General features: G+C 36.0%; 1 protein-coding gene across 1 annotated transcript in view; it reads left to right on the top strand.

Moving 5' to 3' along the window:
* The window catches only part of LEKR1 (leucine, glutamate and lysine rich 1), a 174,620-nt gene that overhangs the window by 99,237 nt on the left and 54,686 nt on the right, over positions 1-20,697 (top strand). The window contains exons 7-9 of the mRNA XM_081077368.1: positions 12,091-12,172; positions 19,874-19,951; positions 20,307-20,510. Coding sequence (XP_080933494.1) covers positions 12,091-12,172; positions 19,874-19,951; positions 20,307-20,510 — 364 coding nt within the window. The remainder of the gene's footprint in view (positions 1-12,090; positions 12,173-19,873; positions 19,952-20,306; positions 20,511-20,697) is intronic.

The following is a 20,697-nucleotide window of genomic DNA, read 5'->3' as shown; positions in this document are numbered from 1 at the left end:
TAAAGTATGTAGTCTTTAAGATCATTACTTTTCTATATGAAAACTTTTAATTTTGTTTTTGCCACATTTTCCCTTTATTTATCCTTTGAAATACAGATACTCAGAAATTTAAATAGAAGTGATAACTCTGGTCCACATAGTTTAATACTGGTTTAAGAGTAAATAATAGGTTGTCAATAGCAGCCTAACTCTTAATGCCAAAATTTAATCTTATTGATAGCAAAGTAAGCATATAAAATAAAATTTTAAAGACTAAATTCTTGGTTCTCTTTTAAAGATCTATTTAATAAGTTTTATAATTTTATGTTTAGCTCACACTAATATAACCTCCAAAGTGCACAATTATTTCAATTGACAATATTCCTCTCAGAGGTCATTGTGACCCACAAAATCAGTCCACTTAAATGATTTTCCTTCCACATCACAGAATAAAATGTCCTTTACTTTTGTCAGTAGTCACAAATATTAGAAGACAGAGTTCAGACAAATCATTTCAGCATTAATGTCTTTCCAAAAATTTATTTGACCAACTTTTAAATTTATTCCAAGTGAAAAAAAGTTAATGTTTTTTCTTTCAGTATGCTCTTTGATATAATAAATAACACAGAAATATTTAATAAAATTATTTTGCATGTAGTATTTTAACATTTTTATTTAATTCTTTAAAATAGCCTTAATGAGAAATAATTTAAATATAAAATTCACCCATTTTAAGTGTATAATTCAATGGTTTTTAGTATATTTATGGAGTTGTATAATCATCACCACAATCTAATTTTAGACTATTTCTATCACCCTAAGAACAAACCTCATGGTCATTAACAGTCACTCCCCTTACTGTTCTGCTGCTCCCCCACTAATCATTAATCTATTTTCTGTTTCTGTAGATTTGCCTATTCTGGAAATTTCATATAAATAGAACTATACATGCAGTATGTGATCTTTCATGTCTAGCTTCTTTGACTTAGTGTAATACTTTTGATTTTCATTCTTGTTGTAGCATGCATGAGTACTGTATTCCTTAATTAGTAGCTTCTTTATTAAGTGAAAAAAATCAAAATCAGTAATGTTCAGTTGAAAAAAATATTGATTGAGGAGTCAAGCACTTCTGCTTTCTGGCCCTATTTATGCCTTTTACAGACCCTTTGGACACATCATTAATTTCTTTGACTCAGGTACTTCATCGGTAAAATGGAAATAGCCTTCCTTACCTGCCTTTGAGTGTTAGGAAAATCAGCAAGATAAAATTTAGGAACCCTTAAAGAGCGATAGAAATACGAAACTACATTTCCAGTGGTTTTCCGGGGGTAATAGCACACCAAATTATTATATCTAGTATCCAAGTATTAGAATTTTCTTAAATGCTCCTTTAATAACAAAGGACAATGATGAATTGTGATTCCCGTTTGCCCAAAGGTCCATTTGCCTCCCCTGTGTCTTTCCGTCAGCCTTGGTTAGCTGTAACAGTCGGTGGTCTGCCTGCTCTTAGAACAGGTTGCTGAAGAAGGGAGTGGCAAGGATTAATTCAAGAGTCACTATTATGCACTGGATAACGGCATCTATGAGCAGAATTCCACTGTGACCTTTCCTGCAAGCTGTGATTTTCAGAAGGAGCTCACTGCGGTGAATTGACCAGCCTTTATGATTCCTGTGGACGTTTAGACTCCAATAGGAATAATGTCACTCTGGCTTCCAATAAAAGGGGAGAAGTGATGATTTTATAAACAGAAAACGAAGGAGTTTTTCAGTGATCCTTAGCTATACTAAATCCAACAGCCCCTGAAAGAGATCAGCTTGATATTGGGACACTGCGGGCTGCTTCTATAATCAAAAGCAGGGGAACAAAAAAAATACACGGTTTTCCTACGGTCCATAGACAACTTGAAAGCCAGATAGTCTTAACTGGAACCCAGCAAGTTCTTTTATAGGACCAGGTCACCAATGAATTATGGAATCTAATAAAGGAGTCTCCACTTGGTCTTTGATCAGTGGAGTATTGTAAGATTGTCTTTGTTTCCTTTTTCATTTACTCCCAACTTTGAGCTTTCATATAAAGTTATCAGTTTTATACATATTATCTCCATTTTAGAAATATTTGAATCTTAGAGGAATTTTCTACAGTGATCGTAGTTAGGCATGCACCTCTTAGGATGGATATCTCTCCTTTGAGATAGCTGTTATTCTTATTTATTCTCCAGTCGTTTCTCACTTATGCCACTGCAACCTTCTCTCTTCGTTCTTTCCTTCCATTGTGGGCTTCCTCTTCTAAGTCTAACTATCAGCCTGGCCACTTGGTCTGCCTTGTCTTTGACTGGCACCATCCCTCTCAAGACCTTGGGATAAATTTTACAGTTCACATTTTCTTTTTATTTTATTTTCTTCTTTTCTTTTTTTTTTTTTTTTTAACTCTGTGGACTTACTCTTTCATTCTTTCTCCCATTGTGTACTTGTGGTCTAATATGACTGCATTCCCCTTCCCCACCCCTTTAACATAAGTTCTCTTTTGCTCATTCAGTCCCCGATCACATATTTTGTTCCTTCAGCGATATTAACTAGGCACCTATCATGATGAAGTGTGGGCCGGATCAGGAGCAGAGCTCCTGTGTCATACGTGGCTTCTATAAGAGCACACAACATCCTCAGATGCAGCTCCAGCCAAGCAGGGAGGAGAAAGAGGGCTCCTAACACCCACATGGACACACTCCTGCCTACACTCACAGCTTGTCACTCTTTCATACATGGACTCACCCAGGCACGCAATGTACCTGCTGCTCCTAGACATTTCACATCATCCACATTTATGGGCCAATAACATGAGCACTAGCAACACTGTCTAAATGAGAAATAAAGGACCCATTCCCCCAGAGGCCTCCCCCCACCCCAGTGTCCAATGTTTCTTACCTCTTACCAGCCTCTCTCTCCCACTAACTAATCACTAATACTGTCCTTACGTCATTAAAAAATAGATTTCCTATGAGTTTAAGTAACTTTTCTGTTACATTCTGAATAGCAGCTAACATGCATGAAGTGCCAACCACATGCCAGACATAGTACAGCCAGTGTACTCACTTATTATCACTCTCCTGCCTCCTAGGTTAAGCACTTTTATTTCTCCAGTTTACAAATGAGATTACTGAGGATTAGAGGAATTAAGTTGCATGAAGCCATGCAGCTACTAATCAGCAGGATTGGAGTCTGAGCCAGGAACTGTGCTGCTAAACTTGGGTTCTTAACCTCTGGACTCCATTGCCTGTGAACATCAATCATATACATCATTATCATTAATTTTACTTCAGAGGACGCTACTGTATTATACTAGGACACTTCCAGTACTTGTAGTAAACACAAAATCTCCATAACAGGAAAACAGAAGAGGTCCTGAGGACAGTAGACACCTGGTGATGGGCCGTACAAGCCATTGATAGGTTATGAAATGGGTTGTAAGATGGGTATGGGTATATTACATGGTTCAGTGTCAGGCTACTGCAGTATGATTTTTTTGTTTCCTGTTACCAAAATAAGCCATGTTTGCTATTGAATAGGAAATTCCAGCATTCACACGTGGCCTAATAATGACTGCATTCCCCTTCCCCACTCGCTTAATGTAAGTTCTCTTCTGCTCATTTGGTCACCAACCACCAATTTTGTTCATTTATCAATATTAACTAGCAATGCAACTAGAGTTATAAACATTTGAGGTACGAATATATCCTTCTGGATTTTCAGTTTTTAATACATATTTTTATAAGAATGGAATAAGAGTTTTATACTTTCTATCCCCCCCCCATTTTCTCTGTTATGAAATCTTTCCATGTTAAAAATATTCATAGTATTCTAATTTGGGATGAATCATAATTTACTTGATCATATGCAATTTTTGGACAGTTGTTTACACTATTTTTCTGTTAAAATGATATTGTGATAAACATCCTCATAGCTAAATCTTTTCACATTTCTGTGTGTTGCCTTCAGATATCTTCAGTCTTAAAATTATAAAATGCTTTTGGTTTTTTGCTTGCTACTTTTAAACTATTGTTGTGTGGTAGATTTTTTTTTAATTCAATTGGCACAAAGTACTTTTGTAGCATGAAAGCGCTGTTTTGTGGAAATTTTTGCCCTTTGCCTATTTCACTGCCATCACAGCACAATAAGGAGAAAGGATGCTCTGTGTGGCTAAAGATGCCTCCATCCCCTTCAGTTGTGCACAGAGTTAGTCTTGCGTACAGGAATCTCTGTAAGCATTCTGGTTGTTGAACACTCTAATTCGTTAAAGCAAGTTGATATTTATGTGGTTGTAAGGTTATGTGACTCTGTTTGAAAAGGTCTTAAATATTTTTAGATCTCAACTTTCCTATCTTCCCTTTATTCGTTTACTTTAGTATTAACCCTAAGTCTTTTTCTGTTTTATCCCGTAAATTTTTTCAGCTAATATTCTGTTCATTGCATTCCCTGACCCTTGCTACTTAGTTAACTCTAGACTTTTTCAGTCTTGAAAAATCTCATTGTACATATATGTATTTGTGTGAATTTATTTGTACAAATTCGTCAGAAAACAAGGCACTGTTCTAAAGTACTCAGAAGTTTATGAATCCATCAGGATTGTTTCTATGAGATAGACAAAGTATTGTCTTTATTTTCTCAGTTGAAAAAGAGTGGTTAAATGATTTAACCAAGGTAAACAAAAAAAATTAACACTCTTCCTATCTTATTCATCCATAATTTATAATATTTTTAAGCCCCTACAAATTACAGTTAATCTTCATGCTATATTGGGTAGGTTTTATGCTCAGAACATAAAAATACAATGAAGGCTTAGAAGCATTTCTTTGCATTGTGAAGTAAATTCTTGGTCTTTAATATTAGAATATAATTTATTTCCAAATTTTATATATCTGATTATCTCCTTAGCTTGATTTAATCCACTCCCCCGCTCTCTCCACCTCACACATACCCAGCTAAATAATTTTACGGTTCTGATATAACTACATCTGGACTAAACTGCAAGTTTTTTAGCTGTATGTATATTCACACCTGTTCTAGCATCTGATTTATAAAAATTGCCAAATCTTATTTCAGTCCCTTCTGGCGTTATGCAGAAAATGTTAATGTATTTCAAGTGTACTTGTTTCAAAGTAGTTGTGAATTAAACCTCTGCAATATAAACGCTAAAATGAAATGAATTTTCTAAGTGGCTGTATTACCATCTGAGCTTTGTAAAATGTTTGCTAAAGTTAAAACCTGTTAATTTGCGATTGATAGAGTTGAATACTCATTAAAGAACTTTATTATTGGTATATATTCTTACATTTGCAAAGGTTTCCAATGTTAACGCTCATTTTAAAAAATTAAGTGAGATATGACTTCTGTCAAAGGCTATGCTCATCAAATGGTGGCACAATAATACATACATATAATAATACATAATATATATAATAATACATATAATATATAATATATAGTAATATATAATACATACATATAAATCCAGCATACAGATTATGTTCATTCACATGAATTATGTCTGATAAAAATCCCACCATTTCAGCCACATATTTAACTAACCGTCTAACTAAATAAAATCATTTAAAATGGTGGAAAAATAAAACGTTTAAGTTTAAAATAGCTACTGATTTGTTGTCTGAAACATAATTTATCATTCCTGAAGGCAAAATGAGACACTTGATTCTAACTTCTCTAAGGACAAGAGAATTGTCTTATTGACATTTATATACTGAGTCTATCTAGCATGGACCCTACCTATAACAGAGTAGGTACTCAACAGGTGTCTATTGAAATAAAAGAACATGTTTGTAAGATAGTTGACTTGTAATGCCAAGATACATATTAGAGATTATCAATGAAAACTGCACAACTCTTTCTGTTCCATGCATTTTAATCTTAGGTTAAAGATTCATTTAACCATAATTTTAAACATCTATTGGCTATTTTTATTTCTAATATCTTCAAAATTTCATTCATTCTTTCAACAATTATTTTTTGGGCACCTTCCGTGTCTCAAACACTATGAATATAACAGGTACCGTTCCTATTCTCATGGAACTTACATTCTAGTTAGTTTCCCACTGTGAAGATTAAACAAGTATAATACACTTAAATTATAGTGCCTGGCACATAGTAAGTACTCAGCCCTGATTAGCTGTGATGATGATGATGGAAGACTCAGGTGTACAAATGCTGTCCAAAGCCATGAGACTAGATGAGATCAGCCAGGGAGAAAATGCAAGTAGAGGAAAGGTGCTTAGGACTGAACCCTTGGTACTTCCCAACGGTTTAGAGACTCATCAGAATGAGGACCATTAGTAAAGACTTAGAAGCAATAACCAACAAGGTAGGAAAAAACACAAGAGAGTATAGGGTAATGGAAACAAGACGAGTGTTAACAAAGAATGTCAAATGCTGCTGAAAGTTTGAATTAGATAACAACAGATAATTACATTTTGGAATTGCCAAAATAGAAAGGTCATTCATAACCTTGAAAAAAGGGATTTCTGTGGAGGAGTATAGGAGAAATCTCAACTGGAGTGGGTACAAAAGAGACTGGCGAAAGGCAGATCATTAAAAAACGAAATATGGATGACTAAGTAGCATAAAATAAGATGATCAGCTTCAATAGTGAATAGAAAAACTGCCAATTACACCAGCGATGAGACATTACTTTGTACCCTATGGATTGGGAAAGAGAACAAAAAATTAAATAGCTCTTTCTAATGAGAATTAGGAAGGCAGGCACCATCATTCAGTGAGGTGGGAGTATAGCTGATGCCTCCATCCTGGGACCATTTGGCATTATTTAAGTATGTGTATACCTATGATTTCACGAGTTCACACTGGTGTTGTCCTGCAGAAACACTCCTCTGTCTGCACATAAGAAGATGGGTAAAAGTCTTTGATTGAAGGATCATTTGTGGTGACACAAAACTGCAAGCAACATAGGTTCCATCACTGTAGGACTAGATCAATAAAATGCAGTATGTGCACATGATTATATATCGTATAACAGTCGGAAGGAATGAATCATATGTATTGTATAGTTACTTGGATAGGTCTTAAAAACATAATGTACAGTGAAAAAAGTATGAACTAAAATGAGATTTAAAGCTTAACACTGTGTTAAAAATACTGCAAAAAGTACTATTTTTTTCACATATAAGAAGCAGGTTAGAAGGCGTACATTAAATTCACAAGTGTGGGTGCCCTCTGGAATGGATTATTCCCAAATGCAAATAAATATGTCCCAGCACCTTAAAACAAAAACAAAATCAACAACCCTCCTTGTTACCATATCCCCCTCCAGCTACAATTGAATTTCTCTGTTCCCTATTCACAGAATCAGATGGGTTGTCTGTAATTACAGTTTCAACCTCATTCCCCACCCCCATCAAGTTATCTTCCTCTTGTTTCCTTTTGTACCTTGCACAGACGGAACTGAGTTGATTAGAGTCAGTGTAGAACACGCTACATTCTTGACCTGTGCAATCAAGACTCCACTCTAAACAATACAAAATAAAATATGTCCAACACAGAGAATAACAAATGTGTGTGACATCACCCCTATTGAACTAGGTTTAACATTTTGCCATAGTTACTCTCTAGATTGTTAATGAAAACTACACCGTTAAAACCTTCATTTTTACTCTTCCCCACACAAAGATAACCGCTAGTAACGCCAGCCCCAACCAGTTCCTCGAGGTGACAGTGATGAGCTTCCGAGCAGAAGTTGGTGGCAATTGGGGAGGGCTTACTGGCACCACGTATGATAGTAACTAGCAGTTACCAGTGCCTGACACCGTTCTCCTTTATGTGTATGAAGTCACTTAATTCTCAGAACAATCCTGTGCTGTGATAAACATTTTACAGATGAGGAAACTAAAGTACCTAAAGTCACAGAGCCAGAATGTGAAGTGAAGCTTTCTGGCTTTCAAGGTCATGCATGACATCTCTGTGTTATCCTGTTTGAAGAGTGCATTTTAACAGTGGTGAGCCTTTGTTTTTCCTTTTCTTCAATTATTTCCACCATTTAAAAATTATATACAGCCTTCAATTTCTCACTGAAAAAAACAAACTTCCCCTGGATCTGGATCTCTGGGTGCCAATTCTTCTGCCTCCTTGTTCTTCCATTCTGTTACTGGAAACTGGAATCATTTTCTTCCATATATAGCACCTTGAATCATATTTTAAATATTTTTTGATGCTTTCTTTATCCAGAAATTTTAAGCTTGAAATGTTTTTCCACTATAAAGATTTTATTTATTCTTTTCTCAAACATTATACTAACAATATGCCTTCCAAATGACTATCAAGTTTTTTTTTATATTCTTCTATATAATAGCTAACTATGAATACCTTTTGTATTTGTAGTTTCTAGAAACCTTTCAGAATACCAGGATTCTCTTAAATGCCTAATGACTCAAAATCCGATGTCTGCATAATGTTATCCAGCAAGCAGCTGGCTTCGTGTGAAGAGAGGCTAAGAGCTCTTTTGTCTTGTTCATTTAAAATCATTTGCTTCCTATTTAATAATCTGCAAAGAACACAGTCACATCATAGCAGAATTTGCCGTTGTAAATTTTGGATTGTGTCCATGGGTTCCGCCTTACATCTGCACGGTGTTTGAAGCCAGTGCTTCCTTTCTTTTTGTAGGCATTCAGGGCCTGTTGCCTTGTAATCCAATGTCGTGCTGAATGACAGAAAATTGAAGTTGAATTTATTTATCTATAGAGAAGGACTGCATACAACAATACACTTATTTAAGAACTCCTTGCCTCAGAAACTGAAGGAGCTGTCTAGTGCAGGTGGCTTAACCTCTCTGCTGCTTATCCTAACTGTGTTCCTTTATTTATTAAGGACAGGAACTGGGCACTCCGCTTCCAGAAACAAAGGGACCCTACTAGTCTACCAGACCAATAATAAACCAATAGGATGCTTACGCCTCATTCAGAACAGTTAATATATGGCCTGTGTGTTTTAAAAACAATTCTTAGCCCTCCTTTTTGAGAGAAAATTAACCAAAAGTGAAAAAACAAGAACAAAAAACCCAGCTGTGAAACTATATTAATTAACTACTAATTATTATACACTGGTGGGCTATTTACATTATGGATCATTCATAATGAATCTTTTTTCTCTATTCTGTGTGGTACCTTCTCTGCTTATATAAAATGATTTATTTGTTGACATTACTTGTTTTTCCTGGTTCTATTTACTTCACATGACAGCCTTCAGAGGTTTCTGTGTTTTAAAGTAAAACATTTATTTGCTTTCCTTATTTTTACTCAGAGATGCTATAAATACATAGTGAATAATCTGAATGAAGTGGCTTCTGTACTCATTGGGTACTGTGAATTAAAAAGTAAGATATCTATGCTTATCTTGAAATAGGGAGAAAGGGAGATTTAGGTGGGTATGCAGAGAGAATAATACTAGAGAGTATAATTGATTTTCCTTCCTTGACTTGGGTCGTGATTGTGTAGTTTATTTTCCTTTTAACCTACTAAAAAATTCTAGAACTGTGATGCCTATGAGTATTTCTAATACTACAAAAATGGTTTTGAATTAGCTGCCATTTTTACTGTCTGCTATTCTACTAATTATCGGGTAATTGAGAATTAATTGCATAAAATTCACTTATCAAGTATCACTTGTTTGGAATTTATTTTTAAGATAATCAATATTCTTCCCCTTAATGACTACATTTCGAAGTAAGAACATAAAATTTATCACATGGGTTCAGACCCATGCTTCATCTAGTTTCAGATGCTATCCTGACCAAAGCACCAAGGAACACTTACTGGGAAGGCAAGTTGGTCTCTCTGATGTCAATCTCATAAAGTCAGTCACAATGACACTACTTTGTCTTAATGTCTTTCATTAATTACACTATGTTAATTTTTAAACTTTCAAAAATTAAAATCTAAACCACCTCATGGTGTTAGACATTTCACTAATTTACTACATATTTTATGTAAAAGAATACTTTCCATTTGTTTTCAATATAACTCTCCAAAGATTCTGGGATATGCTAAGCAGATCTGTAGCCACACTAACCACACGTCCATAGACAAATATCATAAACCCGTCTGGTTTTTCTAGTTTGAGAGTCAGTGTAAGAGAGTTAGGAAGAGTATGGCCTGTTGGCTCAGTGGTTAGAGCACAGTACTCCTAACACCAAGGTCGCTGGTTCCATTCCCACACGGGCCAGTGAGCTGCGCCCTCTGCAACTAGATTGAAAACAACGACTTGACTTGGGGCTGAGCCACTTGACATGGAGCTGCTGGGTCCTGGAAAGACACACTGTTTTCCAGTATGCCCCTCCCCCCCAAAAAAAGGGGAAAAAAAGAAAGATAAGGATGGTGGGATGAGGTCAACCTGAGTTTGAATCACTTCTAACTAGTTATGTGACCTTTGGTAAGTTAGTTAATTATTCTGATCTTTAGAGTCTTCACTGGTAAAAATAAAACGTGGAACTGCTTTTCATGGTAGTTGTGTCTATGAATTAATGATATAGGAGAAAGTACTCTGCCCCATGCCTACACATAGTACACCATCAATAAACATCAACTTCTTTCCCTGCTTATTCTTCAGAGGATGGGTGGGAATCTTATAACTGTGCCCATGTGAATGGACCCCCTCTGCAAGCCCACATGAACTTAATAACAAAGCAACACATCATGCAACTATGAGATTGCCTTGTTTCCAAAGGTTCTACTCAAAAATTCTCTATATGTTATTTTATTTTCTCTCATATAATGCTATCACTTGATAAATGGAAAAGATGTACCCCCCAAATATTATCTATCAAGTAAGTCAAGTAAGTCCTTATTGAATCTTATTTCAGGGGCCATCCTCTCAAATTGATCCCCTTGGCCAAGATTACAATCTTCAGTGAGTTTGACTGTGGGCTAATGCATTTACTCATTGTAAATTTACTCATTCTCTTACCAGGCAAGAGAATCAGAAAGGATCTCATGTTTTCCTCATCTGAAATATGGGGCTATTAGCACCTAAAAGGCAGACGGAGGGACAAAATTAATGTGTGTAACAGTACCGAATAAACAAAATTTATGCCAATACCTGATAAATTCTAATGAAAGCATTTGTTTAATGTTAGTTTATTTTCTGACTTAAGGAAATGGCTCTTCTTCATAAAGCAAAGTTAAGACGGCAGATTGAAGATATATATAGAAATTTTATGTATTTGCATGCATAAAGATTTTAAAGTTTATTATTAAAATACCTGAGCAGATATAACATAGAAATTTTATAATTCCAGTGTTTTAAATATTTTTTTCATAGAAACCAGGTAGTCCATCTGTGTAAATTTGTTTTCCACCTTTTTCCCAAGAAGAACGCCAACCAAGGTTATCACTAGGGCTGCAATTCAGATCATAGCACCCACACACAGGCTAATGGCAGGACTCAGATAAATCAAGCATTTGTTCTTTCTGCTTTAGTTTCCGTTCTGCATCCACACACATTAGACCGGCTGTTTGAATAATCTTCTTCACATACTGTTTGAATTTTCCAGCTCAAGACTATGAAAGCCAATTTCTTGCTTGTATTTTCTTGGCTTTGAAAGTCATTAAAATGCCCATTAGGTGCTACCCAGAGTTAACAGATTAACAGATTCTTTACCTGGAGCCTTGTACCTGGTTTGTCTATTTCACTTCTACCAGGAGACCTCAGCAATGCTTTTCAGTTCCAGGCCACAAAAGCTAGCTCAGGCAGCCAAGTGTTTCACAAGTGAGCCATATGACCAGAAATTCATATATGTGTCAGCTACATAAATTTCCATTGAAAACATTAGCAAAATTCAGCCTATTAGCTATTTGAAAATTAGCATGATGTTGGAGGCAGAAAGAGGCCAATCAGTTGGGTCTGTCAAAACCCATTAATTCCAGGGGATTTCAGAGTAGGGACAAGCTGTAGACGGTCATCCAGGAAACGTGGAATAAACAGCTGCCTTATTCTTCAAGGAGCTGTATGGCAACTCTAAAAGAATAGGATTTGCTCTAGGAAAATATCTGGGCCCTTAAAATGTCCTAACCAGATGAATACGTTGTGTCATTTCAGATTTGCAATGTCAGGTAGAAGCACTTGGGCTAAAACTTCAGAAGGCAGTGATCGAGCTGGACAACTATAAAGAAAAGCTCATGTAAGATGGTGACCATCAAACAACCTGTAAGATTTCAGAAGGACCCCCCGATGTGTTCTCTGTGACCCCTTTAGCAGTGATTCAGTTGTGTGGGTCTGGTCTGCAGCTTTTCTTGGCTACTCTTCTAGCCTAGATTGTACATTGAAGGACCTGAAATATTTTTAATTACATGAAATGTTTCTTTCCCTCCATCAGAAACTTACCTACCCATGCATGAAAGCTTTCCCTGGTTGTTCCAATGTAGTACCTTAATCTGAAATAGTCTCTGAACCGCTTATATGGCCCCAGCTGCCGGAGACATTTCTCTATGCTGCCTGTACCCAGCTTTTCCACCTTTATGGCATCTCCCCTCCCTCACTACTAGGATGAAGTGCAGTAGGGTGGGCATTTAGGATCAGAGCCGGGGACTGCTCAGGCTTCTTAGAGCGCAGAAGGTCCGTGAAAACTTAATTTGTGACTTGGCCATTGTTGTATGTCAAATTAAGTTTGAAGTCCAAATAATTTACCTAATAATTTTGACATACAGTTTGTTAATAAATTGAATATTTACTATATATATATATATATATATATATATATATATATATATATATATATATATACACAAACCTTTTGAACTTCCAGAAATTGGACGGTGCTGTGAAATCAGGTTTGTTTAAATTCTTAATTCTCACTCTTTGTGGGGATTAGGATTGGGAGTGGGTTTCACCTATCCAACTTAACACCATTCTTTTGTTGTTTAAAGATTTTTAAATGTTTCTATAGAAATTTTGTGGATTTTTCTTTACGGGGAAGAGTAAGTTTTTAAATGGATGGACTTGGGGTTCTTTTTTTCCTACGGTTTATAAGAAAATGTTTCCCAAGGTTTATTTTTGAAAACAGATTATATCAGTTAGGATGCTTTGGGCTGAGAGTAACAGAGGTAGAGTGGTTTCAAGTTTAGTCACTCCAGCAGCTCAGCAATATTTCCACGGGTCTTGATGTTCCTTTTGTCTTCATCCTGCTACCCTCAGTATCGGCTTCACCCCAAGTCTAGGTCCCTTGTTATCATGAGATGGCTGCAGTTCCAGGTATCACATCCAAATGTGGTACCCCAGGGGAAGGAAGGGTCTGTTTTTCTGGTGTCTCCTTAGAAGTGAGAAAAAAAAAATCCCAGAAGCCACCAAACAGCCCTCTCCTTCCATCGCTTTGTCTAGAACCCTTTACATACCCTCTCCTAAATGAGTCATGCAAGGGACTGGGACACCCACAGTCAGTTTAGACCAAGCAGGATTTATCCTCACAGCAGATGATGGTGGGGCTCTGACGGCCAGGAAGGAAGCTCTAGTGCATGATCATTGGGTAACCAGTAGTGTTCACCAAAGAGGGAGAGTGCTAGTGATGCTCTGAAAAGTGGATGAGGAAATTTTCTCCAAATTTTATTTGTGTCATAACGTCAAGATTAATTTAGAGAAGACCTCCCTCAAGTGATGAAAAATATGGATGCTATGAAATGCAATTGTATTACTTTTAAATATATATATGTATATAGCTTAGAAATAGACTTATTACATACACATATATAAGGATAAACATAGACAAATAAGACTCATAAGCAAGACTGCTGTAGATGGAAGAAATTTTGAGGAATTCCAGAAGGAGAATACACAGGAAGGTTTACAAAAAGGGTCAACTCAACAGAGGAATAAACCGGAGGAAAACCGGTTGTGTGGTGGGTATACAACAGGCAGGACCTCACTTAGCATCACTTAAAGAGAAGGTAGGAGGCCCTGGTGAAGCATCACAAGGTTGTTCTCACACGCTGGTCTGCAGGAGAATCCCGGGGAGCTTACTGAAACTGTAAATGACAGGGTAACTCCCCCACAGACTGTGGCTGGGCTCCATCCCCACAGATACAATGGTTTTACATTTGGGCCTGGGGTGGTTCTGAGTATTCTGCGTTTGTAATGCACTCCCCACGTGATTCTGCCGTGGGTGGTCCCCTCGGATTCTTCCAAGTCCGAAGAATCACATTTGGAACCTGTGGCCCCTCACCAAACCCCCTCCAATCAGCAGGATTGTAGCCACAAACGAAGAATAGACTGTTACGAAAAGAAGCTATTAAGAATTTGAGAGATTAAACATATGATTAGAAAAATGATTACATTCATGTAAAAAAGTGAATGAACGTACACACACACATATATGGATTTAAATGCATTGAATAAATGACTAGCAGGATTACAACAGTTCCCTCTGCAAGTGAGAGTGGGGTTGTATGGAGACTTGTATTTAACTCTGCATATGTATATATTGCTTAAATAGCTCACAGTGTGAATGTCTTCACTTTCATGGATGTAATAAAAAGAACAAAATTCACTTAAAATGATTTATAATCAAGTAGTTACTAATGAATATGTCTATAGAGTGTTTACACAAAATGCATTTCTAATTTAGAGACCTTTTTAACCTGACATTTTATTTGCAGCCACCCCTTTCCTATAATTTGAGCAATGAGCAGCTTATGACCATGATAAATTCCTAATTTGTAAAGCTCTTACTTGACCTCTCAGCAGTATCTGACACAGCTGACCAGTCTGTTCTTGGAGCCTTCTCTGTTATTGCCTTCTGAGTGATTGAATACCTCTCTGGTCATTCAAGAGAAATTTTTGCCTCTCAAGTGGGTGGCCTGATGGCATTCCAATGTCAGAATACAGGTCCACGTTTCACATGATCTGAGACTGAACAGGCTAGGTTTACTTCATTCATTCATTCAATCCAAAATGCTTACTGAGTGGGGATTATGTGCCATGACTATTGTGTACAGGCACTAGATATTGGAGTAACAAGATTGACAAGCTCCAGTAGAGCAGTTTAGGTAATTCAGGTAATGGTAAGTGCTGCAAACATACAAAACAAGCATAACAGAATGTGAGAGAGAGTGAGAGAGTGGGGTGGTATACTTTTGATAGTGTGGCTTCCCTGAGCAGATGGCCTTTGAGTTAAGAACTGAGAAACAGAAAGGAGCTGGCAGTGCTAAGACGCTAACATCTGGAAACAGAGAGATCAAGGACAAGGCCCTATATTCTTGAGAGTTAGTTTTGCAAGTTCAACAAACATGAGAAGGCCAGTTGTGGTAGATAGACTAATGGCTTCTGAAGATTTTCATGTTCTAATCCCTGGAATCTATAAGTACATTACCTTACATGGCAAAAAGGACTTTTGCACATGTGATTAAATTAAGAGTTTTGAGATGGGAAAATTATCCTGAATTATTTGGGCAGGCCCAATATAATTGAAAAGGTCCTTTTAAGAGGAAAGCAAAAGTGTCAAAGTCACAGACAGATGTGAGGATGAAAGGAGAGGTTGGAGCGATGTGAGTTGAATATGGAAGAAGGGGCCACAAGCCAAGGATGCCAGGTAGTCTCTAGAATCTAGAAAGTCAAGGAAACGGATTCTCTTCTTGAAGCTGCCAGAAGGAACACAGCCCTGGTGACGTCTTGATTTTAGGACCTGTGACCTTAGAACTGTAAAATAATAAACTTGGATTGTTTTAAACCACTAAGTTTGTGGTAATTTGTGACAGCAACCATGTGAAATAAATATACCAGTATGAGACCCTAGTGAGGCATTTGGATTTATTCAGAGGGCAGTGGGAAACTATTGGAGGATTTGGGGCAAGAGAGTGAACTAATCTGATTTCTTTCAAGCAGTCAGCATGGCTGCTACATGGAGAATGACCTGGAGCAGGAGCACAGGAACAATCAGGGAAGAGTAGGTGGGAAGCTGTGCATTCATACAAGTGAGAAGTGACTGGTTTAGTGTAAGGCTGTTGTGTGTAGGGGGGTAGAAACATATGTTGGAGGTTAATCTGACAGGATTTGCTGATAGAATAGATGGGGTTTGGAGTTTTCCACATCAGCTGAAAGGCAGTATAGTCACTAAGAGCCGAAACTTCAGATGCAGACTGCTGGTTAGGAGCTGTGTCATGCATGTTACGTATCTCGCTGGTCTCTGTTCTCTCGACTCCAACAAGGGAATGAGGGCCTCTTTGAGGGTTGCAGTAGATATATCAGGTGTTACGTATTATTTATTGAAGTGGGAAATCTGTAAAAGAAGTAGATATAGGGGTGAGGGATGTAAAAAACAATGCTTTAGATCTGTTAGATTTAAGACGCCTTTTGGACAGCAAAGTGGAACTTTCAAGGAAGCAGTTTGAGAGTAGCTATTTCATCTAAGTAAAGGGGTGGAATGGTATTGACCCTTGCCTTTCAGATTAAGGGAAAATATCCAATTATTTCATCTGATTTCCTTTGCTTTGATTGGCAGAAGCAGCAGGGGGCTTTCTGAAGGCTTATTCAAAGCAGTTGAAGAGAAAGGATTAACACTATTTGCTGAGAGTAAAAGAAGGAATGCGGTGTTGAAAGAGATGTAGGCATTCTTTCTGCTCCTTCCAATTGCTCCCATCCTAATGAAGGTGAAGATAACAATTGGATAGTGAAGAGTAGACCATAGAAAAAGTGGCTTAACTGGAGTGGTGGGTGGGAGCTTACCGTGTTGAGGGGAATTCTTGGGATGGTAGGCTCTCTAGGGAGCAGGCTTAAAAATATGCAGCCACAATTAATTGTTCACATAGTAAATAACCACTAACAGGATTTCTACTGTCCCTGCCTCTAGATTTGGAAAAGTGTGTACAAGAGTCTGAACATAGAATAAAAGTTGTGGTGGGTCTGCTGAATCTCAAAGCATTTTTTAAAATAACCTTTTTTTATACATTTTGAAAACAAATGTATAAAACCTTGGAAAAGACATAAAAAAAGAACATTACAGTTATAGTAGTGTGTGTGTGTGTGTGTGTGTGTGTGTGTGTGTGTGTGTGTATATATATTTTAAACCTATTTTCACTTGGTGATATATCCTGGACATTTTCCCATGTCATTACATGATACATTTGATTATTATAAAATGGGTATATAGTATTCCAATCTATGGATTAACCATAATTTATTTACTAATCCCATGTTTTTCAGAATTAACAAATTTATCACTTTTATAAGTAAGGTACTTTGAGATTAATATAGATAAATCTTTCCACTCACACACAATTATTTCCTTTTTTGCTAGAATCAAACTTTTAAGGCTTTTAATGCATAATGACTCATTGCCCTCCAATAAGATTATACTGATTTTCAATCTCAGCAGTGTTTGTAAATCCCCATCTCTTCACTTTCTAGCCAATACTGGGTATTATAACTGAAAAAAAAAAAAGTTACTAGCTTAATTGATGAAAAATTTCTATCCGTGCATATTTTGCTCTTTGTAATCCATCCTCTGTGACTGGCCTGAGCAGAGCCTTTGCCCACTTTTATCATGGCATGTTAATCTTTTCCTGATTCCTTGTTTTCTAATGTTTTATTTGGAAATAATTTCCAAATATTCTGCTTCTCACCAAAATTTATACCTAGCTATAGCAGCCATTAATGATTTTTGCCTTATCCGATCTTTACCTTGGTGGTTGCTAAATGATGATTTTCTAGCTCCAGCCCTCCCTCTCCACTTATTAGACAGCCCTCTCAGCATTTCACTATAAGCAAGAGCCGCCCTTCTTCCCATTTAAAAAAAAAAAAATTATCATTGGTATGGAGTCATGAATTCCTATTTTTTCAATGACTTATAATTCATTACTGTATTTAATTATTTTGGTACCCAAACTGTCCTAAGCTTAGTGGGAGCCCCTTCAAGGTGGCTCATGTGACACTGGAACATGATCCCATCATCTTTTATAAGCGCTGCCTTACTTTCTGGCATGACAAAATATTTCAGATACACCTTCACTGCTCCACCCTTGGAATCAGCCATTTCTCTGAGTAGTCCTGCTTCCCTTTAATGGGAACAGTGTTACAGACCAAGATCTAAGCTCTGAGTATGCTCGTGTGCCACTTGATTCCAGTAATGGGCTTCTACATACATAAAACCTATCAAATTGTATGCAGTTTAGTATATGTTAATACAATACCTTAATAAAGGCATTTTACAAACATGACATAATAAAGGAAATAATGTTCTATAAAGACACTTTTTTTTTTTACAAAAACAAAAAGGAAAACTGAAATACAGTGTTCAGGGATAAAACTTGGGTAATAAAACTCCAAAGAAAACCAAAGTGATTACCGTAAAATTCATGAGAATTTTTTTTTAGGGTGAAGGCACTTGGTTGTGTTGGGAACGGGGACATGAAGTGTCTCGGGTAGTTGGTAAAGTTTTTTTTTTGATCTGGATGGTGGTTACAAGTTCTCTTTATATTATAGTATGCATATAATTTTCTATATCTCACAATTTTATCATATTTTATAATAAAAAGGTTTAAAAGTAAATGAATGTAATTCATGTTCATGATGCTTTCTAAATTATTATTCATTAGAAACTAAAGTGATTATGCAAGTAGGGCAAACCCATTGATAATCTAACTAACATATTTCATTGTACAGTGTATAAGCTATTTTAAGGTACATTTAGATAATGACTTTATGAACAGGTCTATTTAAACTTAAATTGGAATATTAATCTTTCTTAATGTATTAACTTTTTTAATATTGTTACAAAACCCTATCATATAAGATCAAGGCAAATGCTTATTTCAGTTTTAGAATTTCCATTTGGTTCTTTTTAATAGTTTCTATTTCTCTGCTAAGATTTTTCCTCTTTTCATTAATTAGAGTTTCCTTTATGTCTTTGAGGAATTATATTTGCTCCTTTAACAATCCTCATCTACTAATTTTAATATTTGGGTCTTCTCAAAGTCAGTCCCTATTCACTGTCTTTTCCCTTGAAGGGTCATGATTTTCTGTTTCTTCTTACGTTGAGTAATTTTTATTCTGGACGTTGTGAATGTTATGTTATGGAGATTCTGGATTCTGTTATATTTCTCCAAATAATGGTGGCGTGGTATTGTTTTACACAGGCAATTAATTTGGTTGGCTTCCATCTGCAGACTCTCTCTAGTGCAGCAGCTCCAGTCTTACTTCAGTTCTTGGGACTTCCTCTCTTTGGCTCCCTTCTATTCAGGGTTACCCCTTAACAGCTGCTGTGCTTGCCTCAAACACGGCCCTCTAGTTCTTTAGGCCAGAATAACTGGGAGTTTGCTACCAGTTTTCTATGAGAATTTTAGTTCCCCTAACATAGTGCAGACTGTGCCTGCCCTCAGGTTGAAAATCATTAAGCAAACAAACAAACCAAAACAAAGGAAAAAAACCTGATACCATCTCACTCCAAGAGTTAACTTCCCTCCAGAATGTGCTTGATTTTGGTCACTTTCCATTACCTTCACATATGTTTTTTTTCAAATGTTATCCAAAGTTTACACTTTTTATTTAAATGCAGCTCAGTCACATAGAAGCTTGCTTGGCCATTATAAAAGTAGACTAATATTTATTTATTTAAAGAAATAATAATAACCACTATGGGAAGAATTTTTTTCTAAATAACATAAGGATATAGAAAAACACATATAGTCAGACTAACAGATTAGTTTTTTTTTTTTGCAAAGAAAAACCCTTCGACAATATAGTTCTAATTTCAAGGAAATCTGCATCTATACCCACAATAGCATATGTGTATAAAGATAAGAAAAGTAATAAAGGAAAGCCATGTTTTAAAAAAGGAAAACACTTGTATTTGAACTATTTTGAAATAAAATATTTGAATCTCTTTGTATTATTTTAGGAATAAATCTAATGAAGTTGCTGACTGTCAAAGAGAACTTAGAAAACAAAAATTTGAATCCATTATATTTGAGTCACGGTATGCATTACAAATATTTTAATTAATATCTTTTAGTAATTTAATTTGAAACTATATTTTGAATAACATTTTATTTAAAATGTATTTAGCTTTTTTCATTGTATTGTTTACATATACAATACCCAATTTAAGTTTACAATATCTTGAAGCTGTTCATTGATTTTTGCCTCTGCCTAGATGGGAAAATTTTCATATCAAAATTTTCATAGAACTATCTATTTTCTTAACATTTGCAATTGTTATAAGTTAAAGTTATATTCTATAGTTTCAAATTGGATTTTCTTATATCTTTGATAAACATAAAAATATAGTATCTAATGCATATTGATGGATTTTTTTTTCTATTCCTTTTTAGGCATACCAGATTGCTTAAAGAAAAAGAAGACTCTTTAATAGCTTGTCAACAAATATATAAAACTTTACAGGAAGAACTCACTGCAAAAAAACGGCAAGAAGAAGACATAAAAAAAAGAATTAACCTTGCAGAAAACGAACTAGAGATAACCAATGCTCGTCTGAATCAGACAAAGGAAGAGGTTGTAACACTGAAAAATGAAAGGTGCAGTCAAGAATAATTTCTTTCAAAAATATTTTATGTTTATATCAGTATTGGCATACATATTTGAAATATCAAGGTCCAAAATGTTTTACTAATAATGAAACACAGGATCAAAGATATATTGTACCCACAAGGTCATTACATCCCATCACCTCATTTTACAGGCATCAAACTAACGCTTAAATTG

This window comes from Rhinolophus hipposideros, assembly GCF_964194185.1.
Source record: "Rhinolophus hipposideros genome assembly, chromosome: 2".
Classification (NCBI taxonomy): domain Eukaryota; kingdom Metazoa; phylum Chordata; class Mammalia; order Chiroptera; family Rhinolophidae; genus Rhinolophus; species Rhinolophus hipposideros.
This window is presented reverse-complemented; position numbering and strand designations above follow the sequence as displayed.